This window comes from Melanerpes formicivorus, unplaced genomic scaffold, assembly GCF_026170545.1.
Source record: "Melanerpes formicivorus ecotype bairdi unplaced genomic scaffold, bMelFor1.0.p_v2 SCAF_424, whole genome shotgun sequence".
NCBI lineage: Eukaryota > Metazoa > Chordata > Aves > Piciformes > Picidae > Melanerpes > Melanerpes formicivorus.
The window spans coordinates 105,656-132,444 of NW_027142776.1; the positions used below are offsets into that span (position 1 = coordinate 105,656).

At 61.1% G+C, this 26,789-nt stretch overlaps 1 protein-coding gene across 3 annotated transcripts in view; it reads right to left on the reverse strand.

Moving 5' to 3' along the window:
- The window catches only part of BMP1 (bone morphogenetic protein 1), a 35,428-nt gene extending 9,051 nt beyond the window's left edge, over positions 1–26,377 (reverse strand). Inside the window, exons 1-15 of one of the 3 annotated variants that reach the window (XR_010992532.1) lie at positions 26,054–26,377; positions 12,596–12,709; positions 12,049–12,201; positions 11,813–11,930; positions 10,437–10,615; positions 9,400–9,505; positions 8,311–8,435; positions 6,969–7,084; positions 6,634–6,736; positions 5,093–5,209; positions 4,869–5,014; positions 3,527–3,722; positions 2,164–2,289; positions 1,853–2,013; positions 575–755 (exon numbers count right to left, since the gene is read on the reverse strand). Coding sequence is in view for 2 of the 3 variants with exons in the window: in XM_068170554.1 (XP_068026655.1) it covers positions 575–755; positions 1,853–2,013; positions 2,164–2,289; positions 3,527–3,722; positions 4,869–5,014; positions 5,093–5,209; positions 6,634–6,736; positions 6,969–7,084; positions 8,311–8,435; positions 9,400–9,505; positions 10,437–10,615; positions 11,813–11,930; positions 12,049–12,201; positions 12,596–12,709; positions 26,054–26,195 (2,083 nt within the window). In the remaining variant the exon portion in view is untranslated. Of the gene's footprint in view, positions 1–574; positions 756–1,852; positions 2,014–2,163; positions 2,290–3,526; positions 3,723–4,868; positions 5,015–5,092; positions 5,210–6,633; positions 6,737–6,968; positions 7,085–8,310; positions 8,436–9,399; positions 9,506–10,436; positions 10,616–11,812; positions 11,931–12,048; positions 12,202–12,595; positions 12,710–26,053 lie in introns of those variants that run through there. The other 2 variants (XM_068170554.1, XM_068170555.1) reach the window with 2 other exon arrangements.
- Between the last annotated feature and the right edge of the window lie 412 nt (positions 26,378–26,789).

Consider the following 26,789-nt stretch of genomic DNA (forward strand, 5'->3'; position numbering starts at 1 on the left):
CCTGAGACATGGTGGTGGTGGTTGGATGCTGATCCCTCCCCACCCCCAGGTTTGGCTGGGGAGCAGAGGAAGCCCAAGGCCGTGCAGCGTAGCAGGGGGGAGCAGCACAGCAGGCAGCAGAGCAGGGCATCGCCGGGGGCATCACCACCCTCCCCACAGCAGCAGTGCCCAAGGGGTGCAGTGCCCGGCCCGTGGTGGGTCTAGGAGGGGCAGAGCTGGCAGCACATCCCTGTCCCCACTGCCTCTGTGGATGCAGCTGGAGCCCAGCACCCACCAGCCGTTAGGGGACCCCCGCCAGCATCTGAAGTAGGACCCCAAATTGTCCCCCTGAACCTGAGAGGCAGCAAAATCAGCTGCCAGCCAATGCCAGGCTGGCAGAGGCTGGAAGGGGCCTTTCAAGAGACCCATAGGTCACCCTGCCACCAGGCTGGCACCAGGGGCTGCACCCTTGGCACGGGCTGAGGACAGGCTCGAAGCGGCAGCCCGGGGTGGAGGAAGGTGGGGGGGAGGCAGGGAGGGTTGGCAGGGTGAGGGAGGGCAGGGGGGCGGCTGTGGCAGGGCTGGGCAACTCTACCTGAGAAGAAATGAGCTTTGAAGCCCTTTTTGGAGACAGTGTTGTCAGACTTGAACTCGATCCTCATGTTGTTGTACTGGGAGGTGATGACCTCTGGCTTCTCGGCGCCGCAGAACTTGCCGTGCAGCTTGGAGTCGGCGGTCAGCCCGCTCCGGACCTCCACGAAGTCATACTTGCAGACCTAAGGGAGGTTCAACCAGGCTAAGTGCAGAGTCCTGCACCTGGGAAAGGAGGAAAACACGCTGGATGGACCTGGGCAGGCTGTAGAGGTGAGCCCGAGCCAACCTCATGAGGGTCAGCAAGACCAAGGGCAAGGTCCTGCAGCTGGGTCAGGGCAATCCCGAGCTCTGATACAGCCTGGGCAGAGACTGGCTTGAGAGCAGCCCTCAAGAAAAGGCCTTAGGGGTGCTGGGGGAGGAGAAGTTCAACAGGAGCCAGCAGTGAGCACTTGCAGCCCAGAGAGCCAAGCAGAGCCTGGGCTGCAGCAAGAGAAGTGTGGCCAGCAGGGCCAGGGAGGGGATTCTGCTCCTCTGCTCCATGCTGCTGAGACCACAGCTGCAGCTCTGGGGCCAGCTCTGGAGCCTCTGTGGCAGGAAGGGTCTGGAGGTGCTGGAATGGTCCAGAGAAGGGCCACGAGGAGGAGCAGAGGGCTGGAGCTGCTCTGCTGTGAGGACAGACTGAGGGAGTTGGGGTTGTGCAGTCTGGAGAGGAGAAGGCTCCAAGGAGACCTAATTGTGGCCTTCCAGGATCTGCAGGGGGCTGCAAGAAAGCTGGGGAGGGACTTTTGAGGGTGTCAGGGAGTGATAGGACTGGGGGGGATGGAGCAAAACTAGAAGTGGGGAGATTCAACTTGGATGTGAGGAAGAAGTTGTTCCCCATGAGGGTGGTGAGAGCCTGGCAGAGGTTGCCCAGGGAGGTGGTGGAAGCCTCCTGCCTGGAGGTGTTTGCAGCCAGGCTGGATGTGGCTGTGAGCAACCTGCTGTGGTGTGAGGTGTCTCTGGCCATGGCAGGGGGGTTGGAACTGGCTGAGCCTTGAGGTCCCTTCCATCCCTGACTATTTCATGATTCTATGAGTAAACTGCAGCAGCACAGGCTGGGAAGTGATCTAGCAGAGAGCAACCCTGTGGAGAAGGACCTGTGCCACCCTGCCAGTCACCAGCAGGGTGAAGGGAGAGGTTTGGGAGGGGGAGGGACAGGCAGGGTGAGGAAGGACAGGCAGGGTGGGGAAGGACAGGCAGGGTGGGGAAGGACAGGCAGGGTGGGGAGGGGTTGACTCACATCGTTGCCCTCGGTCTCGAAGAAGTCGAACTGCAGGGAGATGCGGTACTGGGTGGGGGCCACCAGCTGCCAGATGCAGTTCTTGTTGGGGGGATACTCCTTGGGCCACCCCGGGCTGGTGATGGATCCGTTGAGCTTGGTGAGGAAGCCTCCACAGGCAGCTGCAGGGCAGGAGGCAGGCAGCACCCATCATCACCCGCGGGCACCCATCATCACCTGCGGGCACCCATCACCCGCGGGCACCCCAGGGTGCTGCACGGGGTGGGGGGAAGCCAGGGGTGGGGGTGAGGGGAGGGGGGCGGCACACTCACCCTCACAGCGCCGTTTGTCAGAGGCCAGCTCGTAGCCAGGGTCACAGGCACACTTGTAGCTGCCCAGGGTGTTGACACAGCGCTGCTCACAGCCGCCGTTGTTGGGACGAGAGCACTCGTCCACCTCTGGGCACAGGGACGAGGAGGGGTTGGGAGAGGCCTCCAAGGTCATCCAGTCCAAGCAGCAGCCCAGCCCCACCACGGCCACCAAACCAAGTGCCATGGCCACACAGTTCCTGAACTCCCCCAGGGCTGGGGACTCCACCACCTCCCTGGGCAGCCTCTGCCAATCCCTGACCACTCTTCTGGCAGAGAAATTGTTCCTCCTGCCCAGCCTGGATGACCTTTAAGATCCTTTCCAACCATTCTGTGAATCTGTGGACCTGAACCTCCCCTGGCACATTTCCAGGCCATTTCTTCTCCTTCTATCTCCTGATTCTAGGGAGAAGAGACCAAGCCCCAGCTGGCTCGAGCCTCCTCTCAGGGAGCTGTACAGAGCAATGAGGTCTCCCCTCAGCCTCCTCTTCTCCAGGCTCAGCACCCCCAGCTCCCTCAGCTGCTCCTCCCCAGCCCTGTTCTCCAGACCCTTCCTTGCCCTTCTCTGGACCTGCTGCAGCACTGAGGCTGAGTGGGCAGGCAAAAGGAGCTGCCAAGGAGGTTCCACCTCCACAGGAGGAGGAACTTCTGCTCTGTGAGGGTCCCAGAGCCCTGGAGCAGGCTGTCCAGAGAGGTTGTGGAGTCTCCTTCTCTGGAGCCTTCCCAGCCCTGTCTGGATGTGTTCCTGTGTGCCCTGTGCTGGATTCTATGCTCCTGCTCTGGCAGGGAGGTTGGACTGGATGACCTTTGAAGGTCCCTTCCAACCCCTAACATCCTCTGATCCTGTGGCTGAGCTCCTTCCCAGCTCATGGAGAAAGGGCTTGAGGTCAGCTCCCAGAGCTCCTCTTGGCCCTGGGACAGGGCTCTGGGGCTGTGTGTGCAGCACAGGGCTGCACGGTGAGACCCTCCCCCTGCCCACCCAACCCCCTGACCCTCAGCCTGGCCCTGCTTTGCTCAGTGCTTGGGCACCCTGGCAGCACCATCAGGGTGGGCACAGCCCAGGGCCCAGCAGCGAGGGGTGGGCAGGGTGGGATGGGCAGTGGTGGGAGGCCTGGGGGAACAGCCTCTCTGCTGGGGAAGGGAAAGCTCTAAGCACCCCTCCCACATCCCCCCCTGCTCCCCCAGACCCAGGGTGGGTTGGACTCGAGGATCTCCGGAGGTCCCTTCCAACCCCTCTCATCCCCTCCCGATAACCACCCGCCCCTCCCCTCCCCTCCCCTCCCCCGCTGCCTCCCTAGGACCACCCCCCCCGAGCCCCACCTCTCACCTTTGAAGAAGTTGACGGCGAAACCTGCCTTGTTGATGGAGCCGTCGGAGACAAACTTCATCCAGAGCTTGTTGGAGGTGCTCTTGATGTCGTCGGGTTTGTCGTAGCCGCAGTAGCGCCCGAGGAGGCTGCTGGACTCGCTGCTGCCGTCCCGGATCTCCAGGTAGTCGTAGGCACAGCTGTCGTGCCTCTCAATCTGGCACAGGGAGGCATCAGCAGGGGGGACAATTGCCATCCTGCCCCCACCATCCTCCCTCTTCCCTTCCCTCCCCCCTCCCAGCCCTTGCTTTACACCGCGCAAGCCCTGATAGGACGAGAAGAAACGGCCCCGCAAGGAGGCTGGAGCCGGCTGGGGGTTGGGCTCTTCTGCCACGGAACAAAGGACAGGACAAGAGGAAATGGCCTCAGGTTGCCCCAGGGCAGGCTCAGGTTGGCCATGAGGAACAATTTCTTCCCCCCTTGAGGGTTCTCAAGGCTTGGCCCAGGCTGCCCAGGGCGGTGGTGGAGTCTCCATCCCCCAAGCCCAAACCTTGCCTGCCCCTTGCTTTACGCCCACAAGCCTTGGTAGGATGAATAGAAATGACCTCAAGTTGCCCCAGGGGAGGTTGAGGCTGGATCTGAGGAAGAATTTCTGCTCCTGGAGGGTTGTCCAGGCCTGGCCTAGGCTGCCCAGGCCAGTGGTGGAGTCCCCATCCCTGGAGGGGTTTCCAAGCCGTGGAGATGTGGTGCTGAGGGCCGTGGCTTGGTGGTGCCCTGGGGCAGTGCTGGGGTAAGGCTTGGTCTTGATGAGCTTAAAGATCTCTTTTAAGGCATCTTTAGGACAAGAGGAAATGGCCTCAGGTTGCCCCAGGGGAGGTTTAGGTTGGAGATTAGGAGAAACTTCTTGACTGAAAGGGCTCTGGAAGCCTGGCCCAGGCTGCCCAGGGAGGGGGCTGAATCCCCAGCCCTGGAGGGGTTTCAGAGCCCCAGAGCTGCGGTGCTGAGGGCCATGGCTTAGCCCCAGCCTCGGAGCAGCTGGGGAGTGGTTGCACTGGATGATCCCAAAGGGCTTTTCCAAGCAAAACAATTCCATGACTCTCATCCCAGACCCACCATGGGATGAGGAGGTGAGGGCAGTGGGAAACACCTCACCCCCCCACTGCCGGCACCCAGAGCATGCCCATGGGGCAGGAGATGGAGTCAAAGGGGAAGACCTCACGGGGGAAGCCGAGGCAGGGAGGCAGCGCAGAGGGACTCAGAGGGACTACAGCCACACTGTAGGCTCGGGGGGGTGCTGCTGGGGAGCTTTTCCCTCCCTAGGGAAGGGGAATGGCCTGGCACAGCCCAGGGGATGCTCACCCACCTCGAAGGACTGGAAGGTCAAGCCCACATGGAAGCCCTCGGAGACGGTGATCTTCCAGACGCAGACCTTGCTGGGCCGGTAGTCGTCAGGGTAGTTGGGGGACTGGATGTGTCCATTGTCCTTCTTCACATCCCCCCCACAGATGGCTGGAAGGGAGGAGAAGCTGTCTGAGCCCTTCTCTTGCCCTCCCCCCGGCCCTGTGCCCCCTCCATGCCCATCCCTACCTTCATAGACAGCGAAGAAGCCTTTGCCCACCCAGTTGCTGCTGCTGCGGAACTCGACCCAGAGGCGGCTGTCGGTGGAGATGATGGGCTCGGGCAGCTTGTTCCCACAGAACCTGCCTGGGGAGGAAGGGCTGCTGGGTGCTGCTGGCCAGACACCCTCCTCTTCCTCACCACCACATCCCAGTCCTTCCCAGCCCCCCCTTCCCCTCCCCCCGTGCCCCTTTGCCCAGCATCCTAGCAGGAAAACTCTGCTGCTCCTCCCCCGGCTCCCCTCCAGCTTCCTTGTGGCTGAGACTCCAAAGTGTTGGGGGCTGGAGCCAAATGCAGTGCAGGGGGATGAGAGCCAGGTTCTGGGGAGAGAATTGCCAGCCAGCTGGGTCAGCCTGACTGGTTTGACTGGTATGTGCCAGCAAACTGGGAGCCCTGCTCACCCCAATAAGGCCTCTGGGGTCAGCTTCCCCCTGCTCCAAGGTTTTGGCACGTCGCAATCAGGCAGGGATACAGGCAGGGATAGGGGAAGGGAAGAGCCTGTCTGCACCTGGAGCATCCCCATGGATCAGCAGGTGAGGGAAAGGGGCAGAGAGGAGCCTGTTGCTCCACTGCCTGCACCCAGAGCATCCCTATGGATCAGGAGGTGAGGGCAGGAGGCAGAGGAGAGCCCTTTGCCCTGCTGCCTGCACCCAGAGCATCCCCATGGGGCAGGAGGTGAGGGCAGGAGGCAGAGGAGAGCCCTTTGCCCTGCTGCCTGCACTCAGAGCATCCCCATGGGGCAGGAGATGAGGGCAGGAGGGAACATCTCACCACACTGCCTGCACCTGGGGCAGCCCCATGGATCAGGAGGCAGAGGAGAGCCCTTTGCCCTGCTGCCTGCACTCAGAGCATCCCCATGGGGCAGGAGATGAGGGCAGGAGGGAACATCTCACCACACTGCCTGCACCTGGGGCAGCCCCATGGATCAGGAGGCAGAGGAGAGCCCTTTGCCCTGCTGCCTGCACCCAGAGCATCCCCATGAGGCAGGAGGTGAGGGCAGGAGGCAGAGGAGAGCCCTTTGCCCTGCTGCCTGCACCCAGAGCATCCCTGTGGGGCAGGAGGTGAGGGCAGGAGGCAGAGGAGAGCCCTTTGCCCTGCTGTCTGCACCCAGAGCATCCCCATGGGGCAGGAGGTGAGGTCAGGAGGGAACATTTCACCACACTGCCTGCACCTGGGGCAGCCCCACGGTTCAGGAGGCAGTGGGGAGCCCTTTGCCCTGCTGCCTGCACCCAGAGCATCCCCATGAGGCAGAGATGAGGGCAGGAGGGAACATCTCACCACACTGCCTGCACCTGCAGCAGCCCCATGGCTCAGGAGGCAGAGGAGAGCCCTTTGCCCTGCTGTCTGCACCCAGAGCATCCCCATGGGGCAGGAGGTGAGGGCAGGAGGCAGAGGAGAGCCCTTTGCCCTGCTGCCTGCACCCAGAGCATCCCCATGGGGCAGAGATGAGGGCAGGAGGCAGGCAGTGGGGCAGGCAGTGCCAGCCAGGCTAAGAGCTCCCAGTTGGTTACCTCGCAGCGTGGCCTTTCTCCAGAACCCGTCTCTCACCTCCACGTAGTCGTACCAGCACAGCCGGCTTCGGTAGAGGTCCAGGGTGGTGAAGTTCAGGCTGATCTGTGGTTGGGGTGGGGAAGAAGAGCTTGGGGTGAGCCCCAGCACTGTGCCCCGCGGGGTCTCGGTGTGCCCTGCCAGGTGCCAGCCCTCTGGGTGCCACCAGGGACCTGCTCTGCGGCGATGCCAAACCGCAGCCGGGAGACGGTGGCACCCCGACAGGAAGGGTGGGAGATGGGCTGAGGGGGGCTGGGAGGAGGTGGGTGCCCGGGGAGCTGTGCCCAGCAGCTGGTACCTTCTCTCCAGGGGTGACAGAGATCCTCCAGACGCAGTGCATGTGGGCAGAGTATCCGTTGGGGAACTCAGGGGAGGAGAAGTTGCCTTGGCTGTCCTGCAGCGTCTCCCCGCAGGCTGCAGAGGGGGAGAGGAGAGGGGGTCAGGCCTCCAGGAAGCCCCCAGCTTCGGGTTCAGGCCAGCCCCAGCACCCTCCCCCTGTACCCTCTTTGCCCCCCAAATTCCCATCCCTGAGGACAAACCCACATCACCGCCCCACAAAAGCCCCAACCCTTGCCAGAGGGGTTGGTGATGCCCCCTGGCACCCCCTCACAAGCACCATGCCACCAGAGCCCGTGGTGTGTGCCCCCCGCCCCATGCCATGCAGGGAACCAGCTCATCACCTGGGCTCTGGCTGAGCTCCACACAGCCATGGCTGGCTCCAGCCCAGTGGTGCCATCTGGAAGCCACAGGATGCCATGGCCGTGGCACATGGTGCTTGGCTTGGTGACCCTGCCTTGGCATGGGGGCTGGACTCAAAGATCTCCTGAGGTCCCTTCCAACCCCCAGCATGCTGTGATTCACAGAAGGGGAACCTCATGAAGTTCAGTAAGGACAAGTGCAGAGTCCTTCATCTGGGCAGGAACAGCCCCAGGCTAAGGGAGTGCTGCTGGGAAGCAGCTCCCTGGAGGAAGACCTGGGAGTGCTGGTGGGCAGCAAGCTCTGCATGGGCCAGCAAGGTCAATGGCAGCCTGAGGGGCAGCAAGGAAAGTGTGGCCAGCAGGGCTGGGGAGGTTCTGCTGCCCCTCTGCTCTGCCCTGCTGAGACCACAGCTGCAATGCTGTGTCCAGTTTGGGGCTCCCCAGTTCAAGAGGGACAGAGACCTGCTGGAGAGAGCCCAGGGCAGGCTCTGAGGATGCTGAAGGGACTGGAACAGCTCTGCTGTGGAGAGAGACTGAGAGCCCTGGGGGTGGTTAGTGTGGAGAGGAGAAGGCTGAGAGGGGATCTGATCAATGTCTGTCAATATCTGAGGGGGGGGAGGTCAGGAGGAAGGTGCCAGGCTCTGCTGGGTGCTGCCCAGTGACAGGACAAGGAGCAAGCTGGAGCCCAGCAGGTTCCACCTCAAGAGGAGAAGAAACTTCTTTGGTGTGAGGCTGCTGGAGGCCTGGAGCAGGCTGTCCAGAGAGGTTGTGGAGTCTCCTGGTGTGGAGACTTTCCAAAGCCACCTGGATGCCTTCCTGTGTGCCCTGACCTGGGTGATGCTGCTCTGGCAGGGGGCTCGGGCTGGCTGAGCTCCAGAGGTCCTTTCCAACCCCTCCCACCTGTGAGGCAGCCCTGGGCAGAGCCCTTCGGGTGGCACTCACCTGGGCAGCGATAGAGCTTCCGTGCCTGGGCAATGTCTCCTTTGCTGAGCCTTGTCCTCTGCCCGATGGCAGGTCTGACCCCGTTGACATCGTACTTGGGCAGGATGGTGTCCAGGAAGATGCCCCTGGGGGTGGGAGTGGGCAGAGGCTGAGCAGCAGTGGGCAGAGCTCTGTGGCTGCTCGGCGCTGCCAGGGGGAGGATGCTAAGAACAGCCCAAGCTAATTAAAGCCCCGGGGCGGGGACTCGGCGGGGGAGGGGACTCGGTGGGGACGTGGCCCCGGCAGAGGCGACCACGGGGACAGCACAGCCTGGGCCCTAGAAGATTCTGTGGGGGTTTCATCCTGGCCAGCTGCTGGAGGTGGGAGCCTTGCACCGAGTGAGTTAACCCCAGGCAGGAGCTGTGCCACCGTCTCACAGTGTGCTGCTGTCCCCTGCAGCTGCCACCTCCCAGGGCTGGAGACCTCCTGCCACTGTCTTCCAGGGCTGGGGATGCTGTGCCACCATCCTCCAGGGCTGAGGACCCTGAGCCTCTGTTGTCTGATGCTGAGGACCCTGTGCCACCTCTGCCCAGGGCTGTGGGCCCTGTGCCACTGTCTCTCGGGGCTGGACACCCCATGACAGTGCCCTCTGGGGCTGAAGACTCTGTGCCACCGTCCTCCAGGCTGGGGATCCTGTGCCACCATCCCCCAGCGATAGAGACCCCATAACATTGCCCTCCAGGGACAATCCTCCAGGGATGGGGACTCTGTGCCACCATCCCCCAGGACTGGGCACCCTATGCCAGGGTCCCCTGGGCCTGAGGACCCTGCATCACTGTCCCCCAATGCTGGGGACACTATCTCCTGGGGCTGGGCACTCTGTACCACTGCCACCTGTGGCTGAGGACCCTGTGCCACCAAGCCCTGGAGCTCCATAACCTTGTCCAGAGATCCTTTAGCACTGTCCCTAGAGTCTGGGGACTCTGTGGCACGGCTGCCTGGGGTTGAAGGCTTCATGGCACCATCCTCCAGAGCTGGGGACCCCCATGGCATGACCCTGGCAGTGCAGGGAGGACAGGGACAGGTGGCCAAGCCCCCCCAGGGCTGTACCTGGAGAAGGTGTTCCTGGCATAGTGCATGATGCTGTCGAAGTCGTAGGTCTCACCCAAGGACTCCACCTCCTCTGGCTCCATCTTCAAGAAGTTGTACTCCTGCCCTGGGGGGGAGGGAGGCAAAGTGGGGTTGGGGACACTGTCAGAGGGGAAATCATTAGGAGCTTCCCAAGACCTTGAGGTTGGGCAAAAGCCCAGGAGAAGGTGGGCTGCAGCCTGTGGTAAAGGGGTAGGGGCATCCCATCACGTCCCCTCCAGCGTGGGCATTGTTGTGCTCTGTTCAGGATCCCATGGAGGGGTCTGGGTAGCAGGGGCAGCAGAGACACCCTGGAGGAACCCTGGAGGAACCCTGGATCCCATACATGGAGGAGGAGGAAGAGGAAAAGAAGGAAGAGGAAGAGAAGGAGGAAGAAGAGGAAGAGAAGGAGGAAGAAGAGGAAGAGAAGGAGGAAGAAGAGGAAGAGGAGGAGGAGGAAGAGGAAGAGAAGGAGGAGGAAGAGGAAGAGAAGGAAGAGGAGGAGGAGGAAGAGGAGGAGGAAGAAGAGAAGGAGGAGGAGGGGGAGAAGGAGGAAGAAGAAGAGGCAGAGGAGGAGGCAGAGGAGGAAAAGTAAGAGGAGGAGGAGGAAGAGGAGGAGGAAGAGGAGGAGGAAGAGGAGGAGGAAGAGGAGGAAGAAGAGGAGGAGGAGGAAGAGAAGGAAGAAGAGGAGGAGGAGGAAGAGAAGGAAGAAGAGGAGGAGGAGGAGGAAGAGAAGGAAGAAGAGGAGGAGGAGGAAGAGAAGGTGGAGGAGGGGGAGAAGGAGGAAGAAGAAGAGGCAGAGGAGGAGGCAGAGGAGGAAAAGTAAGAGGAGGAGGAGGAAGAGGAGGAAGAAGAGGAGGAGAAAGGTGAAGGAAAAGGAGGAGGAAGATGTAGAGCAGGAGGAGGAGGAAGAGGAGAAGGAGGAGGAAGAGGAAGAGAAGTAGGAGGAGAAGGAAGAAGAGGAGGAGAAGGAGAAGAAGAAGGAGGAGGAGGGGGGGGGGAGGAAGGCCGGTGCCTACCCGGCTGGATGTTCTCCCTGATGATGGAGACGTGGTCGTCGCGGTCGGGCCGGGTGTGCTCGTGCCAGAAGCCGATGACGTGGCCCAGCTCGTGCACCACGATGCCAAACTTGTCACAGTTCTTCCCGATGGAGATGGCCTGGGGGCCCCCCCCGCGCCGGCCCACGTAGGAGCAGCACCTGGGGAGGGGGAGGAGGGCGGCCCCGGCTGAGTCCCGGCAGCCCCGGCTGAGTCCCGGCAGCCCCGGCTGAGTCCCGGCAGCCCCGGCTGAGTCCCGGCAGCCCCGGCTGAGTCCCGGCAGCCCCGGCTGAGTCCCGGCAGCCCCGGCTGAGTCCCGGCAGCCCCGGCTGAGTCCCGGCAGCCCCGGCTGAGTCCCGGCAGCCCCGGCTGAGTCCCGGCAGCCCCGGCTGAGTCCCGGCAGCCCCGGCTGAGTCCCGGCTCCCCCGTGGGTGCTGTGGGCATCCCGGAGCTGCCCTGTGAGCCAGGCTGGGGCTGGGGCAGCCTAGAAGCAGCTCTGCTGCCTGGGAACTTTGGCCAGGAGGGGGCTTGGAGCCATGCCTCTGCCTGGGGACCGGGAAACTGCCCTCCCCCCTCCCCCAAGGCTGCCTGGCATGGCACAGCATGGCACAGCACGGCACAGCATGGAGAAGAGCAGCCCCAGAGGGCATCTGCTCAATGCTCAGCAAGAGCTAAAGGGTGGGGAGCAAAAGGCTGGGGGCAGGCTCTTGTCAGTGGTGCCTAGGGACAGGCCAAGGGGCACTGGGCACAAACTGGCACCCAGAAGGCTCCATCTGAGCAGCAGGAGAAAGTTGTTTGTTATGAGGGTGCTGGAGGCCTGGAGCAGGCTGCCCAGAGAGGTTGTGAAGTCTCCTGGTGTGGAGAGCTTCCAACCCCCCCTGGGCATTGTGCTGCTGGGCAAGCTGCTGTGGGTGCCCTGCTGGAGCAGGGGGGTTGGACTGGGTGATCTCCAGAGCTCCAATCCCAACCCCACCCATGCTGGGATCAGGGATTCTGTCCCCTCCATTCCCCTGTGCTCAGGGATTGGCACAGGCTGCTCAGGGAGGTGGTGGAGTCCCCATCCCTGGAGGTGCTCAGGAAACCTGCGGCCATGGCAGGGTTTGGTGGCCACGGTGGGGTTGGGTTGCTGCTTGCCCTCCATGACCTTGGAGGCCTTCTTCTTCCCCCCCCAGCCAATTTCACCATGCTCTAAACCCAGGCAGGTCTGGGCCAGCCCAGCCGGCACCACGCCCTGCGGGCACTGCCGGCGCTCCGACGCCAGGGTGCCCTCCCGAGCCGCCGCTTCCCTTCCTCCTAGCACAGAGGCCAAGCACCAGGGGTGGTCTTTGCTGGGCAGCCAGGACCCTCCTCCACCTTACCCACAGGGTCTGTAGGTGAAGACGATGTAGCTGTCCTCATCGTTGCGCTCCAGGAAGGTGACGCAGGTGTGCTTCTCCCAGTGCCTCATCGCCTGCCGGAAGATGGCTCGCTGGCTGCCTGCGGGCGGGGGGCAGCCCTCAGCCCACTGAGGGAAACTGAGGCACCCCCCCCAGGGATGGAGCAGGGCCCCCCTCTCCCTCCTTCCCTTCCCCCCTCCCAGCTGGCCTGCACTCACCGCTGAAGTTGCCACTGATGACGTAGGGAATGACCCCGTCCGGCCACACTCGTTCCGGCCGGGACGTGGCTGCCCGCCTGCTCCGTGCCCGCTGCCGGCCGCCTCTGCCCGCTCGGTGGCCCCCCCGTGGGTTGGCACGGGTGGAATTGGTGCCTTTGGGGGGAAGGGGAGAGGGATGGGACAGGGGTGAGCATGGGGAGCACTTTGGGATGGAGGTGGCTGGGGAGGCTGGGAGCGTGGTAAGGGTGGGGGAGATGCTGGAACAGGCTGCACAAGGAGGCTGGGAAAGACCTCCGAGATCAAGAGGAGATGGAGACTGGAGAGGAGGAAGAAATTCTTGACAGTGAGGGTGGGGAGACACTGGCACAGGTTGCCCAGGGATGTCCCCTCCCTGGAGGTGTTCAAGGGCAGGCTGGATGCGGCCTTGAGCAACCTGGGCTGGGGGGAGGTGTCCCTGCCCATGGCAGGGGGGATGGAACTGGATGATCTCGAAGGTCCCTTCCAGCCCAACCCATCCTGTGTCTCCACAGTTGTGTGATGGTGGTACCTGAGGAGTTGGTGTGCAGGGGGGTGATGGTGTGCCGGGTCAGGTCCACCACCCGGTCCACCTGGAAGAGCTGCAGGTCCTCCTCATCCAGGGCAATGTCTCCCAGGAAGGCAGCTGGCAGGGGGTGGAAGGAAGGAGGTGTGAGCCCCCATGTCTCTTCCCAAGGACCCCAAGCCCTATTTTGGCTGATCTACACACACATTCACACACTCCCCCTAGCCCCTCCACACCAGGGAAACCCCTGAAGAAGAAGGCACCAAACCCTTCCTTCTCCTCCTCCCTTTCTCCTTCAGCCAGGGGCCGGCAGGGAAAGCAAGCGTGGTGCCGGCTGGGCTCCCCCCTGCTCCTCTCTCTCCCAGCAGCTGGATCCAACCCCACGGCAACATCTGGTTCTCATCAAGGCCACTCCATCACTTTCAGCCTTTCTGCTCCTATTTTGCATTGCAAAACTGCTCCGGTTTCGATGACTTGGCCAAACTCAGCCGTAGGCTCGGGACCCCCTTTCCTCACCCCCCAGCCTTGGTGCAAGCCCTGCCAGCCCCAGGATGCTCTGATGACCTCTGAGTCATCTCCCACCACGAAAAGAGAAGCCATATGGCCACGGAAAAGCTCCCACTGTGCCCAGCGCCCGCAGGAACGGAGCTGGCCTAGGGGCAGCCGTCTGTCCGTCCGTCTGCCGGGGCCGCGAACCCCTCCGGCACCACTCTGCCGCAGCTCCTACGCGCTCGGGGTGGAAGGGAGGGGATTCAAAGATGCTTCAGCATCGCTTTGCCGGAGGACATAACCCCTGCAGAACCTTTCCTGCTGCCCTCAGCCGTGAGTCAACGCCGCAGGAGGAGTCTGCGGCTCCCGGCTCCGGCTCTTGGCCAGCGCCGAGCTCCGGGGACCCGGCGCAGGCGGAAACGCCGCGGCCGGAGCACGAGTGCCGGGCTGAGGTCATTCCGTGCCACCACGCCAGCACTCCGGCTCTGGGTGGGGTGGAGCTGGGGCTTCACGGCGGCTCTGTGGGCACCAGAGGGTGAATGGGTGGCTCCGGGTACCCCCCCGCCCCGCCCGCCCTCCGCAGTCCCTGGGGACGGGCAGCGGTGGGGAGCAGGGGGGTCGGAAGCGCTCGAAGGGCGATGGGGAGCGGTGCCAGGTTTGCGCTCCGAGAGATTAGCGAGAGGGTCCCAAAGGAGCCACTAATTACAAAAGCAAGGCGGGACAATTAGGAGAGCCCTGATGAGTCCAGAACAACCGGCGTGGGGTGAGAGGATGACCCTGGGCACCCCGGCGTGACCAAACCCTGTGTCTTTGCGTGGCACCCGGCCCAAACCCAGCCCCGGGGCTGGCATGGGGCACTTTGGGCTGGAAAAACAAACATTCGGGGTGAAAGAAGAACATTTGGGGTGAGGAAGAAGCATTTTGGGTTTGTAACTGGTGGGTGGGTACATCCCAGCAAGAGAAGGCCCCAGGGAGCCCAAACCGATTGGCACAGGGGGAGAGGATGAGCCTGGGCACCTCAGCTTGGCATCCGAGTGAGTGGCATGGGACAGTTGTGGGGGAGGGAAGAGCACATTTTGGGTGGGGTGAGAAAATAGATCCATTTTGTATGAAAATGCCTAAACATTTTGGGTGGAAAAAAAAACCTATTTGGGGTGAAACCCGAGATTTTGGGTGAAAAAAAAGTCCATTTAATATGAGACTCCCCAAACACTTTTGGGGTGGAAAAACATTTATTTTGGGGGGGGAAACATATTTTGGGTGGAAATAAAAGATTTTGTGTTAAAATTCCCAAACATTTTGGGTGGAAAAAAATTTACTTTGGGTGGAAAAAAAATATATTTGGGGTGGGGAAAAAATATTTGGGGTGGAAAAAAAATATTTGGGGTGGAAAAAATTCCATTTTGTGTGAAAATCTCCAAACATTTTGGGTGAAAAAAAATTAGTTTGGGTGGAAAAAAAATATTTGGGGTGGAAAAAATATTTGGGGTAGAAAAAAACATTTAATATGAAAATCTCCAAACATTTTGGGTGGGGAAAAAAAAGTTACTTTTGGTGGAAAAAATTATTTTGGGTGGAAATCTCCAACCATTTTGGGTGGAAAAAAATTTACTTTGGGTGGAAAAAAATATATTTGGGGTGAAAAAATATTTGGGGTGGAAAAAAATTCAGTTTTGAATGAAAATCTCCAAACATTTTGAGTGAGGAAAAATACTTTGGGTGGAAAAAAACTTATTTGGGGTGGGGAAAAAATTTATTTTGGGTGAAAAAAAATTATTTTGTATGAAAATCTCCAAACATTTTGGGTGGAAAAAAATTTACTTTGGGTGGAAAAAAAATATATTTGGGTGGAAAAAAATATTTGGGGTGGAAAAAAATCTGTTTTGAATGAAAACGTCCAAACATTTTGGGTGGAAAAAAAAATATATTTGGGGTGGGGAAAAAATATTTGGGGTGGAAAAAATTCCATTTTGTATGAAAATCTCCAAACATTTTGGGTGGAAAAAAATTTACTTTGGGTGGAAAAAAATATATTTGGGGTGGGGAAAAAATATTTGGGGTGGAAAAACAAAATTTGGGGTGGGAAAAATTCAGTTTTGAATGAAAACCTCCAAACATTTTGGGTGGAGAAAAATATTTTGGGTGGAAAAAAAATATATTTGGGGCGGGGAAAAAAATATTTTGGGTGAAAAAAAATGCATATTGTATGAAAATCTCCAAATATTTTGGGTGAAAAAAAAATTACTTTGGGTGGAAAAAAATATTTTGGGGTGGGGAAAAATATTTGGGGTGAAGAAAAAATATTTGGGGTGAAGAAAAAATATTTGGGGTGAGGAAAAAAATATTTGGGGTAGGGGAAAAATATTTGGGGTGGGGAAAAATATTTGGAGTGAGGAAAAAATATTTGGGGTGAGGAAAAATTATTTGGGGTGCTGGAAAAATATTTGGGGTGCTGGAAAAAATATTTGGGGTGAGGAAAAAAATATTTGGGGTGGGGAAAAATATTTGGGGTGAGGAAAAAATATTTGGGGTGGGGAAAAATATTTGGGGTGAGGAAAAATTATTTGGGATGAGGAAAAAATATTTGGGGTGAGGAAAAAAATATTTGGGGTGGTGAAAAAAATATTTGGGGTGGGGGAAAAATATTTAGGGTGGGGAAAAAGATATTTGGGGTGAAAAAACACAACATTTTGGGTCTGTTGCTGGTGGCTACATCCCAGGCAGAGGAAGCCCCAGGGTGGAGAGCAGACGAAAGGAAGAGCAAACAAGCCGGGACCGGCACCTCCCCTGGCACCAACCTGCCGCTGGCACAACCAGGCTGCAATTTGAGGGCAAAAGAGAAAAGGCAAGGAGCCGGCCCCGGGTTTTTTTCTTCCCGGGATGCTGGGAGAGACGAGACGTGTCCAAACGGGCAGTGGTGGAGGAGGACCGGGAGAAGGTGGGGAGGAGGCTGAGGAGGCTCATCCCGTGCCAAGGAGCTGCACGGAAGGACAAGGGAAAGGAAAGCTCCTTAGAGCCCAGCAAGCGCCGGAGGAGCCGCGGGATATAGAATCCAGATGTGAGGGATTTGGGATACGTGAGAGAGCTGGGCAGGAGAGCTTGGGAATGGTGGGGGGGTGGGGGGTGCAGCTGCTTTTCCAGGCAGCTTGGTTCCCCCCCGCCCCCCCAAAAAAAAAACCACCCCATAAGTCCCCCATCCTGAGTGGGGAAGGGGATTTGGTGCTCCCCGTGGGGACATCCCAGCCGTGGGGGGATGCACAGGGGGTGCCCCAGCAGCACTCCCCCTGAGGACACGTTGGGGACAAGCCCAGAGGGTTGGACTGAGAAGTGGCCACGTCGGATGTGTCCTCCTCCTGCTTGCTCCCCATGCACCCTGCTGCTGGGGCCAGGGCTGGGTGGAGGGTTGGGGTTTATTTTGGGGGGTGTGTGGGGTGTGTCTCTGCCCACCAACAGCCCTCCAACAACTTCAACCTCCCCAGGGGGCACTGCTGGACCCGCTGCCACGCTGCTGCCACTTGTCCCTTCCCAGCTCGTGCCCCAGCAGCTTGCCAAGCAAGCATCCTCCCTGCCAGGTGGAAGGGAGCCCCCCCTGCAAGCAGGGGCTCACAGGGTGAGGGCACCGTGCTGGTGGCAGGAGAGGTCCCAGCCCACTGCCATCTGGTGCCAGCCTGGCTTTGTGCTCACTGGGCAGCAGCCAGCACCTGCTGAGGTGTGACACCCCTTGGCATCCATGCCCTGCAACCTGCTGCAGAGCCATGGTGCCACCTGAGTGCCCATGAGTGCCCAGGCCATGGGGCACAGGTCCCCAGCTGTGGCCAGAGGGCAAATGAGTGCCACCAGGCTGTTCCCAGCCTGGGTGGCCATGGGCTGTGCTCTCTGCTCACCCCAGTGCTGGCTGTGGTGGTGCCAGTGCAGGGGATAAGATGCCAGTGGGGGAGATACGGGGGCATAAGGTGCCACAGGGGGGGATAAAGTGCCAGTGGAGGAGATATGGTGCCAGTGGGGGGTGGGGGGATAAGATGCCAGCAAGGAGGATGCAGTGCCAGCAGGGCACCAGCTCCAAGAGCAGGCACCAGCCACAGGGCATTGGTGGCCCCATCCTGATCCTCCTCAGCCAGGAGCAAATAAGAAGGGGAGAGGGGGAAGCATCCAAGCTCCAGCCACGCACATCCCTCCTGCCCCCCCAGGAAAGCAGCAGCTGCCTGGGACCTGCCAGCAGGGCTCTCCCCGAGCTCCTCCTTCCCCCACAGCAGGGGATGGCTCAGCCCTGCCCTGCTGTTTGACTTCTGGCTGTTTGCTTTCGGGTTCTCAGGGCGGTGACGTCACCCCCGGGGCCCGAAGCTTTACAAAAACAAGGGGTTTTCAGTCGGATCCGAGCTAACCCCCCCTACACCATCCCATCCCCCAGCTCCAGGCACCTCCTGCCCCTGCAGGAGGTCCCTCTGTCCTCCTGCCCCTGCAGGAGGTCCCTCTGTCCTCCTGCTACCTGGGGTCCCTCTGTATTCCCTGCCAGGGATGCAGGAGCTGCTCACAGCATCCTTTATCCCCCCGGGGTGGTCAGGCCCTGGCCCAGGCTGCCCAGGGAGGTGGTGGAGTCCTCATGCCTGGAGAGGTTTGAAAAGATGTTTGGATGAGGAGCTGAGGGCCATGGTCTAAGAGCTGGAGATGATGGAGTCATGGAAGCATGGGATTGTTTGGGTTCGAAATGACCTCCAAGATCCTCCACCCAACACCACCCTGGTCCCCAAACCCTGGCCCCGAGTGCCATGGCCACAGGTTTCTTGCACACCACCAGGGCTGGGGACTCCACCACCTCCCTGGGCAGCCTGCTCCAGGGCTCTGTCACCCTTCAAGAGGCTGCTCCTCACATTCAGATGGAATGTCTTCTGTTCAAGTCTGTGCCCATTGCCCCTCGCCCTGTCACTGGGCACCACCGAACAGAGCCTGGTCCCATCCTGCTTGGCCTTTTCCAACCAGGCCCGTCCTTGTGCAAAGCAGCAGAGGGATACCCTATGGGCCTGGCTTCTGCATCACCAGGATTCTGGGATGAGCCTGCCCTTGGACTCCACCAAGGTTGGGAATTGTGTCAGAGAGAGGGAAAGAACAAAAGCATCCAAGCCTTGGGAAGAGGCCGGGGCACGGACACAGCGTTCCGGTGAGAGGCAAAAGCAAACAGAGCAGCAGGGGAAGGCTTGGCAGGGCAGGGAGGCAGGCAAACAGGGCAGGATCATGTTCCAGGTCAGTCTGGGGCAGATGAGCCTTGGGAAGAACCTGCATGGATCCTGTGTCAGGTGGGGCTGGGCTGAGCTGTGAATTCCCTCCCTGGTTTAGCAGCTCCAGCCCAGGCACTGCGCGGTCCTCGAGCGATGCTGAGCTGTGAGCATCGCTCCTGGCACCCCTGAGTGGAGCCTTTGGAGAGGGCAGGGAGGCAAGGGAACAAGTGGCTCTGACCTGGCCAGGGATGGAGGCATTACTAGTGGTGGGATGGAGGCACCACAGAATCAGTAAGGTTGGAAAAGACCTCTAGGATCAAGTCCAACCCCACCCTGGCCACCAAACCCCAAAGTGCCATGGCCACAGGTTTCTTGCACACCTCCAGGGCTGGGGACTCCACCACCTCCCTGGGCAGCCTGTGCCAGTGCCTGACCACACTCACAGCAAAGAAATTCTTCCTGATCTCCAACCTAAACCTCCCCTGGGGCGACCAGAGGCCGTTTCCTCTCATCCTACCACTTGTTCCTTGGGAGAAGAGCCCAACCCCCACCCTGGCTGCAGTTACGGAGCAGGAATGGCCGAGGCAGGGGTAGAGGAGGGTGGTTTTCTAGGTGTATGGAAGCCTCAGCCAGGTCATAAAGCCGCGGAGTCAAGCGGGGCAGCATCCTACTGGCTCTGCAGAGCCCTTAAATATGTCAGGAATGCTTCTCGCACCGCCCCTCGCCCCCGCAGCCAGCCCAGCTGCGAGCTCCGCTCCAGCAAAACACACCGGGGCCGCGGCCAGAGGAGTGGACACCCCGCTCGGATGGGGCTGGGGGGGTGGTGCAGTCCCTCCTGACCTCCGGGGGCTCTGTCCTGCTTGCAGAGCCCTGGAGGGAGTTGTAGGTGTGAAGGCAGAGGGATGTGGAGCACCCTCAGGGAGCCTCAAGGTCCCCCTGGATCCTGCAGACTGTCACTGGCTGGTGGTCCTGTGGGGAGCCTGAGGTAGGGAAGGGTCTGGTGAGCAGCAGCTGAAGGCCCTGGGGGCCCTGGAGAAAAGGAGGCTGAGGGGAGACCTTCTGGCTCTCTACAGCTCCCTGCCAGGAGGCTGGAGCCAGCTGGGGGTTGCTCTCTTCTCCCAAGGAAAAAGTGATAGGACAAGAGCAAAAATGACCTCAAGTTGCCCCAGGGGAGGTTTTAGGTTGGAGATTGAGGAACAACTTCTGTGCTGCAGGAGTGGTCAGGGACTGGAAGAGCTGCCCAGGGAGGTGGTGGAGTCCCCAGCCCTGGAGGGGTTCAGGAAACCTGTGGCCATGGCAGCTGGGGCCAGGGTTTGATGGCCATGGTGGGGTTGGGTTGCTGGTTGGAGTTGATCTCAGAAGGCTTTTCCAACCCAAAGCACTCTGTGCCTCTGTGGCAGGGGGGAGGCAGGCAGCCAGCCAGCCCTCCCCTCTCCCCCCAGGGCTGCAGCCCCCTCCTGGTGCCCCTCAGCCAGGAGCAGCCAGGCTGTAAACGCCAGGGTGTGGAATCTCTGCTTCCCAGACACCTCCTGAGGAGCACACCAGGCACAAAGCAGGGATTCAGGGCTCAGCAGGCAAGTTGGGAGCCAGGCCAGCTCCCAACCCCTCTGAAACCAGAGGGGAAACTGAGGCAGGGGGTGATGGAGCAAGGAGAAAGCCCTCAAGGAGCTCTGCTCTGGGTCACTGTCCCCACAGGCTGCTGGGGCTCTCTTCCTGGTGTTTCCTCACCAGCACTGGGCACTCTCCCACCCTTCCTCTCCCTAGGGGGTGGGCAAAGCCCAGCACCCAGGGCAGGCAGGGATGGTAAAGCACAAGCACAGCCTCCAAGGCAAAGGGCTGGAGCCCACTCCCCATTTCCCTTCCCGGCGCAAGGCACATCCCTTGCAGAGGCATCACCCACTGCCCACCCTGGGAATCCACAGCCAAATTCCCTGCCCATTCCTGGGCTCTGAGCCCTTTGCCCATTGCATGCCAGGCAGTGCTTCAGCGTGGCGTGAAACGAGCACCACGGAGCCCAGGCTCTAATGAAGAGCTTCCAGCTAATGAAGCTCCAGAGGCAGGTCGGGAGAGTTTGATCGATCCCTCCAGGGGAGGATTTTCCTTCTGCTCCTCTCTGGTGGCAGCAAAACAGAGGAGAAAGAACACAAACCTCCTCCAGAGCTGGGCATGGAGGCTGCCAACCCTATAATCAGTGAGCCATGGAATTGTTTCAGTTGGAAAAGCCCTCCAGGATCACCCAGTCCAACATCAACCCAGCCCCACCATGGCCACCAAACCCTGGCCCCAGGGGCCATGGCCACAGGTTTGCTGAACACCTCCAGGCATGGGGACTCCACCACCTCCCTGGGCAGCCTGTGCCAGCCCCTGACCACTCTTGCAGCACAGAAGTTTTTCCTCAATCTCCAGCCTGGCACAGTTTCAGGCCATTTCCTCTCCTTCTATCACAGCTGAGACCAGGCAGAGACCAACCCCCAGCTGGCTCCAGCCTCCTTGCAGGGAGCTGTGGAGAGCAATGAGGTCTCCCCTCAGCCTCTTCTTCTCCAGACTAAACACCCCCAGGGCCTTCAGCTGCTGCTCACCAGACCCTTCCCCACCTCAGGCTCCCCACAGGGCCACCAGCCAGTGGCAGTCTGCAGGATCCAGGGGGACCTTGAGGCTCCCTGAGGATGCTCCACCTCCCTCTGCCTTCATGCCTATAACTCAGCTGCTCCTCCCCAGCCCTGTTCTCCAGACCCTGTCAGAGGGCACTGGCAAGTCAGAGCCCCCCAGCCCCCAGGAGAGGCCTTTGGGGTTCAGTGGGGTGGATCTTTCCCTGCCTCCCCTCTCCACAGCCAGGTCAGCGAGGAGGAGGCAGGCTGGGGCCAGCAGCTCAGGTCAATGGTGAAAGGGAGAGCTGCTGGAAAGGAAAATATTTGCAAAGGGCTCTGCCAAGGGGACCTGGGGGGGGAAGCAGGGGGGGGTGGGGGTGGTTGCTGCATTCCCCTGCCAGGACAGCAGCCCAGTGGCACTGGGGACAGGAACCCCATGAGAAGCAGAGCCCCTCAGGGATGGGAATGTGCCCCCAGCACCCAGCTCAACACCTGGGGGGGTCACCCCAGCTCTCACAGCACGGGGCAACCACTCTGGCAGTGGCTCTGAACCAGTGCCTGCTGCTTGGCACCGCCTCTGCCGAGGGGCATCGGCTCCCAAAGGCTGCCAGACCTCTGGGCACCTGCCCCAGGGCTCTGCCTGCAAACATTTCCCCCCTCTCCTTGTGCTCTCATTGCTCAATCCTGGCCCCACCAGCCCTCATTTCACTGCTTCCAAAGTCTGCCTGCAGCTCCCTGGCAGAGCTGAACCCTCCTGCAGCTCGGGACTGGCGGGGGGTGGGAATGCTCTCATTGCCTTTTGGGCACTGTGGAGGAGGGGGGGTTCCCACGAACCCCCTCCCCACCCTCCAAGGAAGGCAGCACAGTGGTGACCAACAGCCCCCCTGCAGCCCTGGGCCGGGTTATGAGGCCAAGCACTCGGTGGGATGCTGGAGGATCCTATGGGATGCAGTGGCATCCTGTGGGATGCTGTGGGATCCTCGCAGGATGCTGTGGGATCCTTGCAGGATGCTGTTTCCCTTCCCACTGCTCTGCCAGAGACCTCCAGGAAGCCTTGGCCGACAAGGAAGGTTTATCCCTGCCTGGAAAACACCCCCAACAGCACAGCCAGGATGGAAACTTCAGGGAACAAAACCACCCAGGAGCCATCCTCCTCCTTTTGCCCCTTTTCCACATCCCCCTCCTGGCTGCTTTGTCCTCCCCTAGGTCCATCCACAGCTCCCTTCTCCCACCCCAATCCCCTCGGCCCTGCCTTTCCCAGGCGGATGAAGCCTCAGGGAAACATCATCTCCCCATCCCTCCCCTCCCTTCCCCTCCTCTCTCCTCCTCACCCCTCCCCTCCCCTCCCCACGACCCGGCCGGCGTGAATCAGCAGCCGGCGAGTTTCCCAGGGGCTGGGGAAAGAGGGAAGCGAAGCCGGGCAAGGCGAGCAGACACCGCCCCCGCTCTCCCCCCACCCCCCACTCCCCTCTAAACACTCCCCCCACCCCCCAGCCCCCGACTTTGGCCTCGCCATCCTCCAGCCAGGCTCCCAGCCGGCTGATTACACAAAGATAAAGCAGAATCCTGGGGGCTGGGGGAGAGGCTGCTGAGACCCTGGGGGGGGTTTGGTTTTGCCTGCCCGAGGGTTTGTGTCTTGGCCTCGGCCTCCCGCTTGGCCCCCCCATGGCCTCGGGGGTGGGGGGGGGGATGGGTTTTTTTTTCACCACCCCCACCCCCCCCCGCGCCGCCCGAATAAGTGACATATAACGGCTGGAAAGTATTTTCGGGCAGCCTGACAAAGTGTGACTGCAAAGCGGGAGCCTCTGCCGGCTACGCCTGGAAAGTGGAAGCTAGGTGAAAGCCAGGCGGGGAGGGAGCCAGAGCCGCTCCAGGCACGCCTGGGAAGCTCACGGCGCTGGGAAACAGCCTGGGGAAGGGGCAGTTAGGACACCCTCACCCCCCCGCCCCATCCCTACACCGCGCTACCGCCCCTGTGGGCAGGAGGCGTTGAGGGGATGGGATGTGGAGGGCAGGAGAGGGATGGAGCGGGAGGGCAGAGTCCCCTTTGGAGGGCAAGGTGAGGACCCCCCCCCCCCCCCGCCCCTCCCCATCCAGGGCTGTGCACTCCCCCCCGTCCCCATCTCCACAGCAGGGCTGTGGGTTGCCCCAGCCTCATTTTCCAACCCCTCCTCCCCCGCCCCGAAATCCTTTGCTCCTCTTTTCTCTGCCTTCTGGAGAGTCCCCATCCTCCTCCCGACCCCCCCCCCCCCCAGAATCCACGGAGCACCTCAGCAGCCTCCTGACCCCAGCCTGGGTTGAGGGGGGGGGCGGTGAGGAGGATGCTTAAGCCTGGCTTGGGGGGGTGTGTGTGTCCCCCGGTTTAACCAGGCAGCCCCCAAAACCCAGCTGTGGAGCCGCATATGAGGGGAGCCAAGGTGAGACGTGGCCCACCCTGGGTGCTGGGGGTGGGCACACAAAGGGTGCTGGCACCCATGGCAGAATCATTCAGCAGCCTCCCCCTCCCCCCCCCGCCCCGAGCCGGGGATGAGCCAAAAGCAAAGCCTGGGGCTGGATTGTTTGGTTAGAGCTCTGCAAACACAGCTCAGCGTGGCTGGGGAGGGGGGGGGGTGGGGGGAGCGGGGGGGGCACTGGGAGCGCTGCCAGTGGCTTTCCCCGGTTGGAAAGCCAAGCAGGCTGCCAGCCTGGGGGCTGCCCTCCTCCCAGCGGGCACGGAGACCTGGATATCCTGCTGACCGGGTGAAGGGAAGCCGGCACCGTGGATCGTTCCCTCCCTCCCTGGCTGCCCTGGCATGGGATGGGGATGAGGGGGGGGGGGGATGGGATGGGTTGGGGGCGGGGGGGGGGTAGGTTCCAGGGCCGGATCTCCCAGCAATCCCATCTTTTCTTTCGGCATCCTTGGGACCAGACAGAGCTCTTCCGAGGACGCACGGGAGGGCTTTCCCCCCTTGCCACGGCGGGGCACGACCGACGGCTGGCACCCGGGGCGGGGGGGGGGGGCATCACCGGGGCGGGTTGGCGAGCCGCGGGCAGCCGTCCTCAGGATACCTCTGGGCACAGCTCGGTGCCAAGGAACCCAAATCCCTTTCCTCGTCTCGCTGCTCAGCTCTTTCCACCGGGAGGGTGGGGGGCTGGAAATGCTCCCCCCCCTCCCCAAAACCCCAACGAGCTCCAGCATGGGGCAGGGGAAGATTGGGTTTGGGGCGCGGGGGGGTCCTGGCTGCCAAGCAGCCCCCAAGGCTGGACCTGTCGCCATCCCAGTCCGGTGGAGCTCAACTTGGGGGGGGGGGAGGGGGTAAATTTCCAGTTTGTGGGGTGCATGGCAGGGCCTGACATCCCCCCCCCCCCCCAAACCCTGCCCCCCCAGCCCCGGGGGAAGAGCTGCCGTAATTAAATTAGTCACATAAGGATCTCGTACAGGCAGGCAGGGAGGGGGGGAGGAGGAGGGGAGGGGGGAAGGATAACGACGACAACCGCCTCACCAACCCCCCCAGGGGAGGGGGGTGTGTGCTTGGGGGGGGGGGGTGTGAGGAAGGGAACTCGCAGCGAAGCTACCCCAAGTTCTTTGGGGGTCGTCGTTTCTTTGCCGGGGGGGTGGGGGTGTTAAAAGCAGGAGCTGAACTCCAGCCCGCTCTGCCCGGATGGTTTTGCAAGTTGAGCTGTTTCAGGCCGGGGGGGGGGGGGGGAAAGGAGGGGGTGGGGAAAGGGAGATGTGGGGGGAAGGGGGGGCAGGAAGGGAAGAGATTTTTTTTTGGCCAGCAAAATAACAAACCCCTGATGGAGCCAGAGTTGTATCAACACCGCCTTCCAGAGCAGACAATGCCATCAAAGACCCTCCCCCCACACCCCCCCACACCCCCCCCCGGCCAGCCCCAAGCCTCCGCACTCAGCATTCCCAAGTCAATCCGTGCCTCAGTTTCCCCCCCGCCTCTCCCCCCTAACTCCTCCTGTCCTCCCTTTTTCTCTCCCTTCTGGCACACGTTGATCGTCGTGTCCCCCCCACCCCCCCCAGCTCCATCCTCCTCCCAGCCATCCCAAAATCCATGGAACAGCTCAGCCTGGGCTGGGAGCACCGGGCGGGGGGGAACGGGACACACACACTCAGCCTGACCTGGGTGTCCCGGGATGGCCACAGCCTGGCTGGCCCCGAGGGGGAGGTTGGGGGGGGAGGTGGGGAAGGAAGTTTCCTCCGGCAGCGGTTTGGGACAGAAGGGGAAAAAAAAAGCCAAGGGGCACGGAAAGGGTCTGGGAATGGGGTGGGATGGTGGGGGGCCAGGGGGGGATGGGTCCGGTGTAGGGTGCGATGCTGGGGGGTAGGATAGGTTCGGCTTTGGGGTGGGATAGGTCCGGCTCTGGGGTAAGATGGGGGGTGGGCTGGGTCCGGCTTTGGGGTGGGATAGGTCCGGCTCTGGGGTAAGATGGGGGGTGGGATAGGTCCGGCTTTGGGGTGGGATAGGTCCGGCTCTGGGGTAAGATGGGGGGTGGGCTGGGTCCGGCTTTGTGGTGGGCTGGGTCCGGCTCTAGGCTGGGATGTGAGCTGGGACAGGTCCAGCTCCAGGGTGGGATGGGGACCTGGGATGGGGTAGGATGGGGGTGGGATGAATCCCTCTGTGGGGGTGCGATCCGGGGGTGCAACAGGGGGGATTGGAGGAGCGGGGGGGGGGCTGCCGTCTACCTTTGACAGCTGCCAGTGCAGCCGAGACCGGGGACACAGAACCCCGGGGGGGCTCCTCTCCAGCTGCCCCCCTTCCCCTCTTTTTCTGCTCCCCACTTTAAGTACAACCAGACACATTCCCGAGCGGGACCAGCCGCTTCTGCTCTCCTTTTTATTCCCCCCCCCCCCCCCCTCCTCCCTCTCCTCCTCGGGACAGCCAGGAGCCCCCAGCCCCGGGATACGAGCTCGGAACTTCGGCGAGGGGTGGTGGTGGGGGGACATGGGAGGGGGGTTACCCACACCAAGTTTTGCCTTTAAAGCCCTGAAACAGGGAGCCGCGCGGGGCACAGCCCCAGCCCCCACCCCCCCGCTCCCACTCCTCACTCTTTGCTCACTCCTCAACTCCTCACTCTTCGCTCACTCCTCACCCCCTCACTGCTCTTTGTTTCTCCGGCCACCCCTTTACCATACATCCCCCCCCCTCAAATCCGCCCTCCCCCCCTTTATCCGTGGGTCCTACCAGCTTTGCAGGGGTCTTTGTAATCCAGGGGCTCTTCATCCTCCTCCTCCTCTTCCTCCAGCACGTAGGAATAGTCCGGGAAGTGGCTGGCCCGGGCCAGGAGCAGGCAGAGCAGGAGCCCGCAGCTCCTCAGCCCGGCCATGGCTCCGCGGGCAGGGCTTGGCTTCTTTCCCCCCCCACCCCTCCCCTTCTCTTCCCTCTTTCCTTCCCTTCTTCGCTCCCTTTTTTTTTTTTGACCCTTTCCCTCTCTTTCCTTTTTTTTTTCTTTTCCTTTCTCTCCCTTTTTTTTTCCTCCTTCTTTCTCTCTCTTTTTCCCCCCTCTTCCCGTCTTTTTTTTTCCTCTCCTTTTCTTTCCTCCCTCTCTCTTTTTCCCCCCCTCTCTGTTTTTCCTCTCTCTCTCTCTTTCCCCCCCCCCCCGGTGTTGTTTTTTTTTTTCCCCTTCCTTTTTCTGTGTCTGTGTGGTGTTTTTTTTTCAGGGAAATGAGATCTGGCGGGGGCGGGTTTCAAAGTAAAAAGGCTCTGCCCCCTTTTTATAGCCCCGGGTGGAGGGCTGGGAGCGGGGCCAGGGCTGGGGAGGGGGGCGTGCAGGGAGTGGGGGGCCAAGTTGCTGCCGAGGATACAGCTTCAGTCCCTGCCCCCCGTTCCCCTCCGCCCCCTACCCCCTTCCCCGCAGCCAGCCTCCGGTCCGCAGCCCCCCGGACCTGCCCCTGCAACCGCCTGGGCTCAGTCGTGGCAG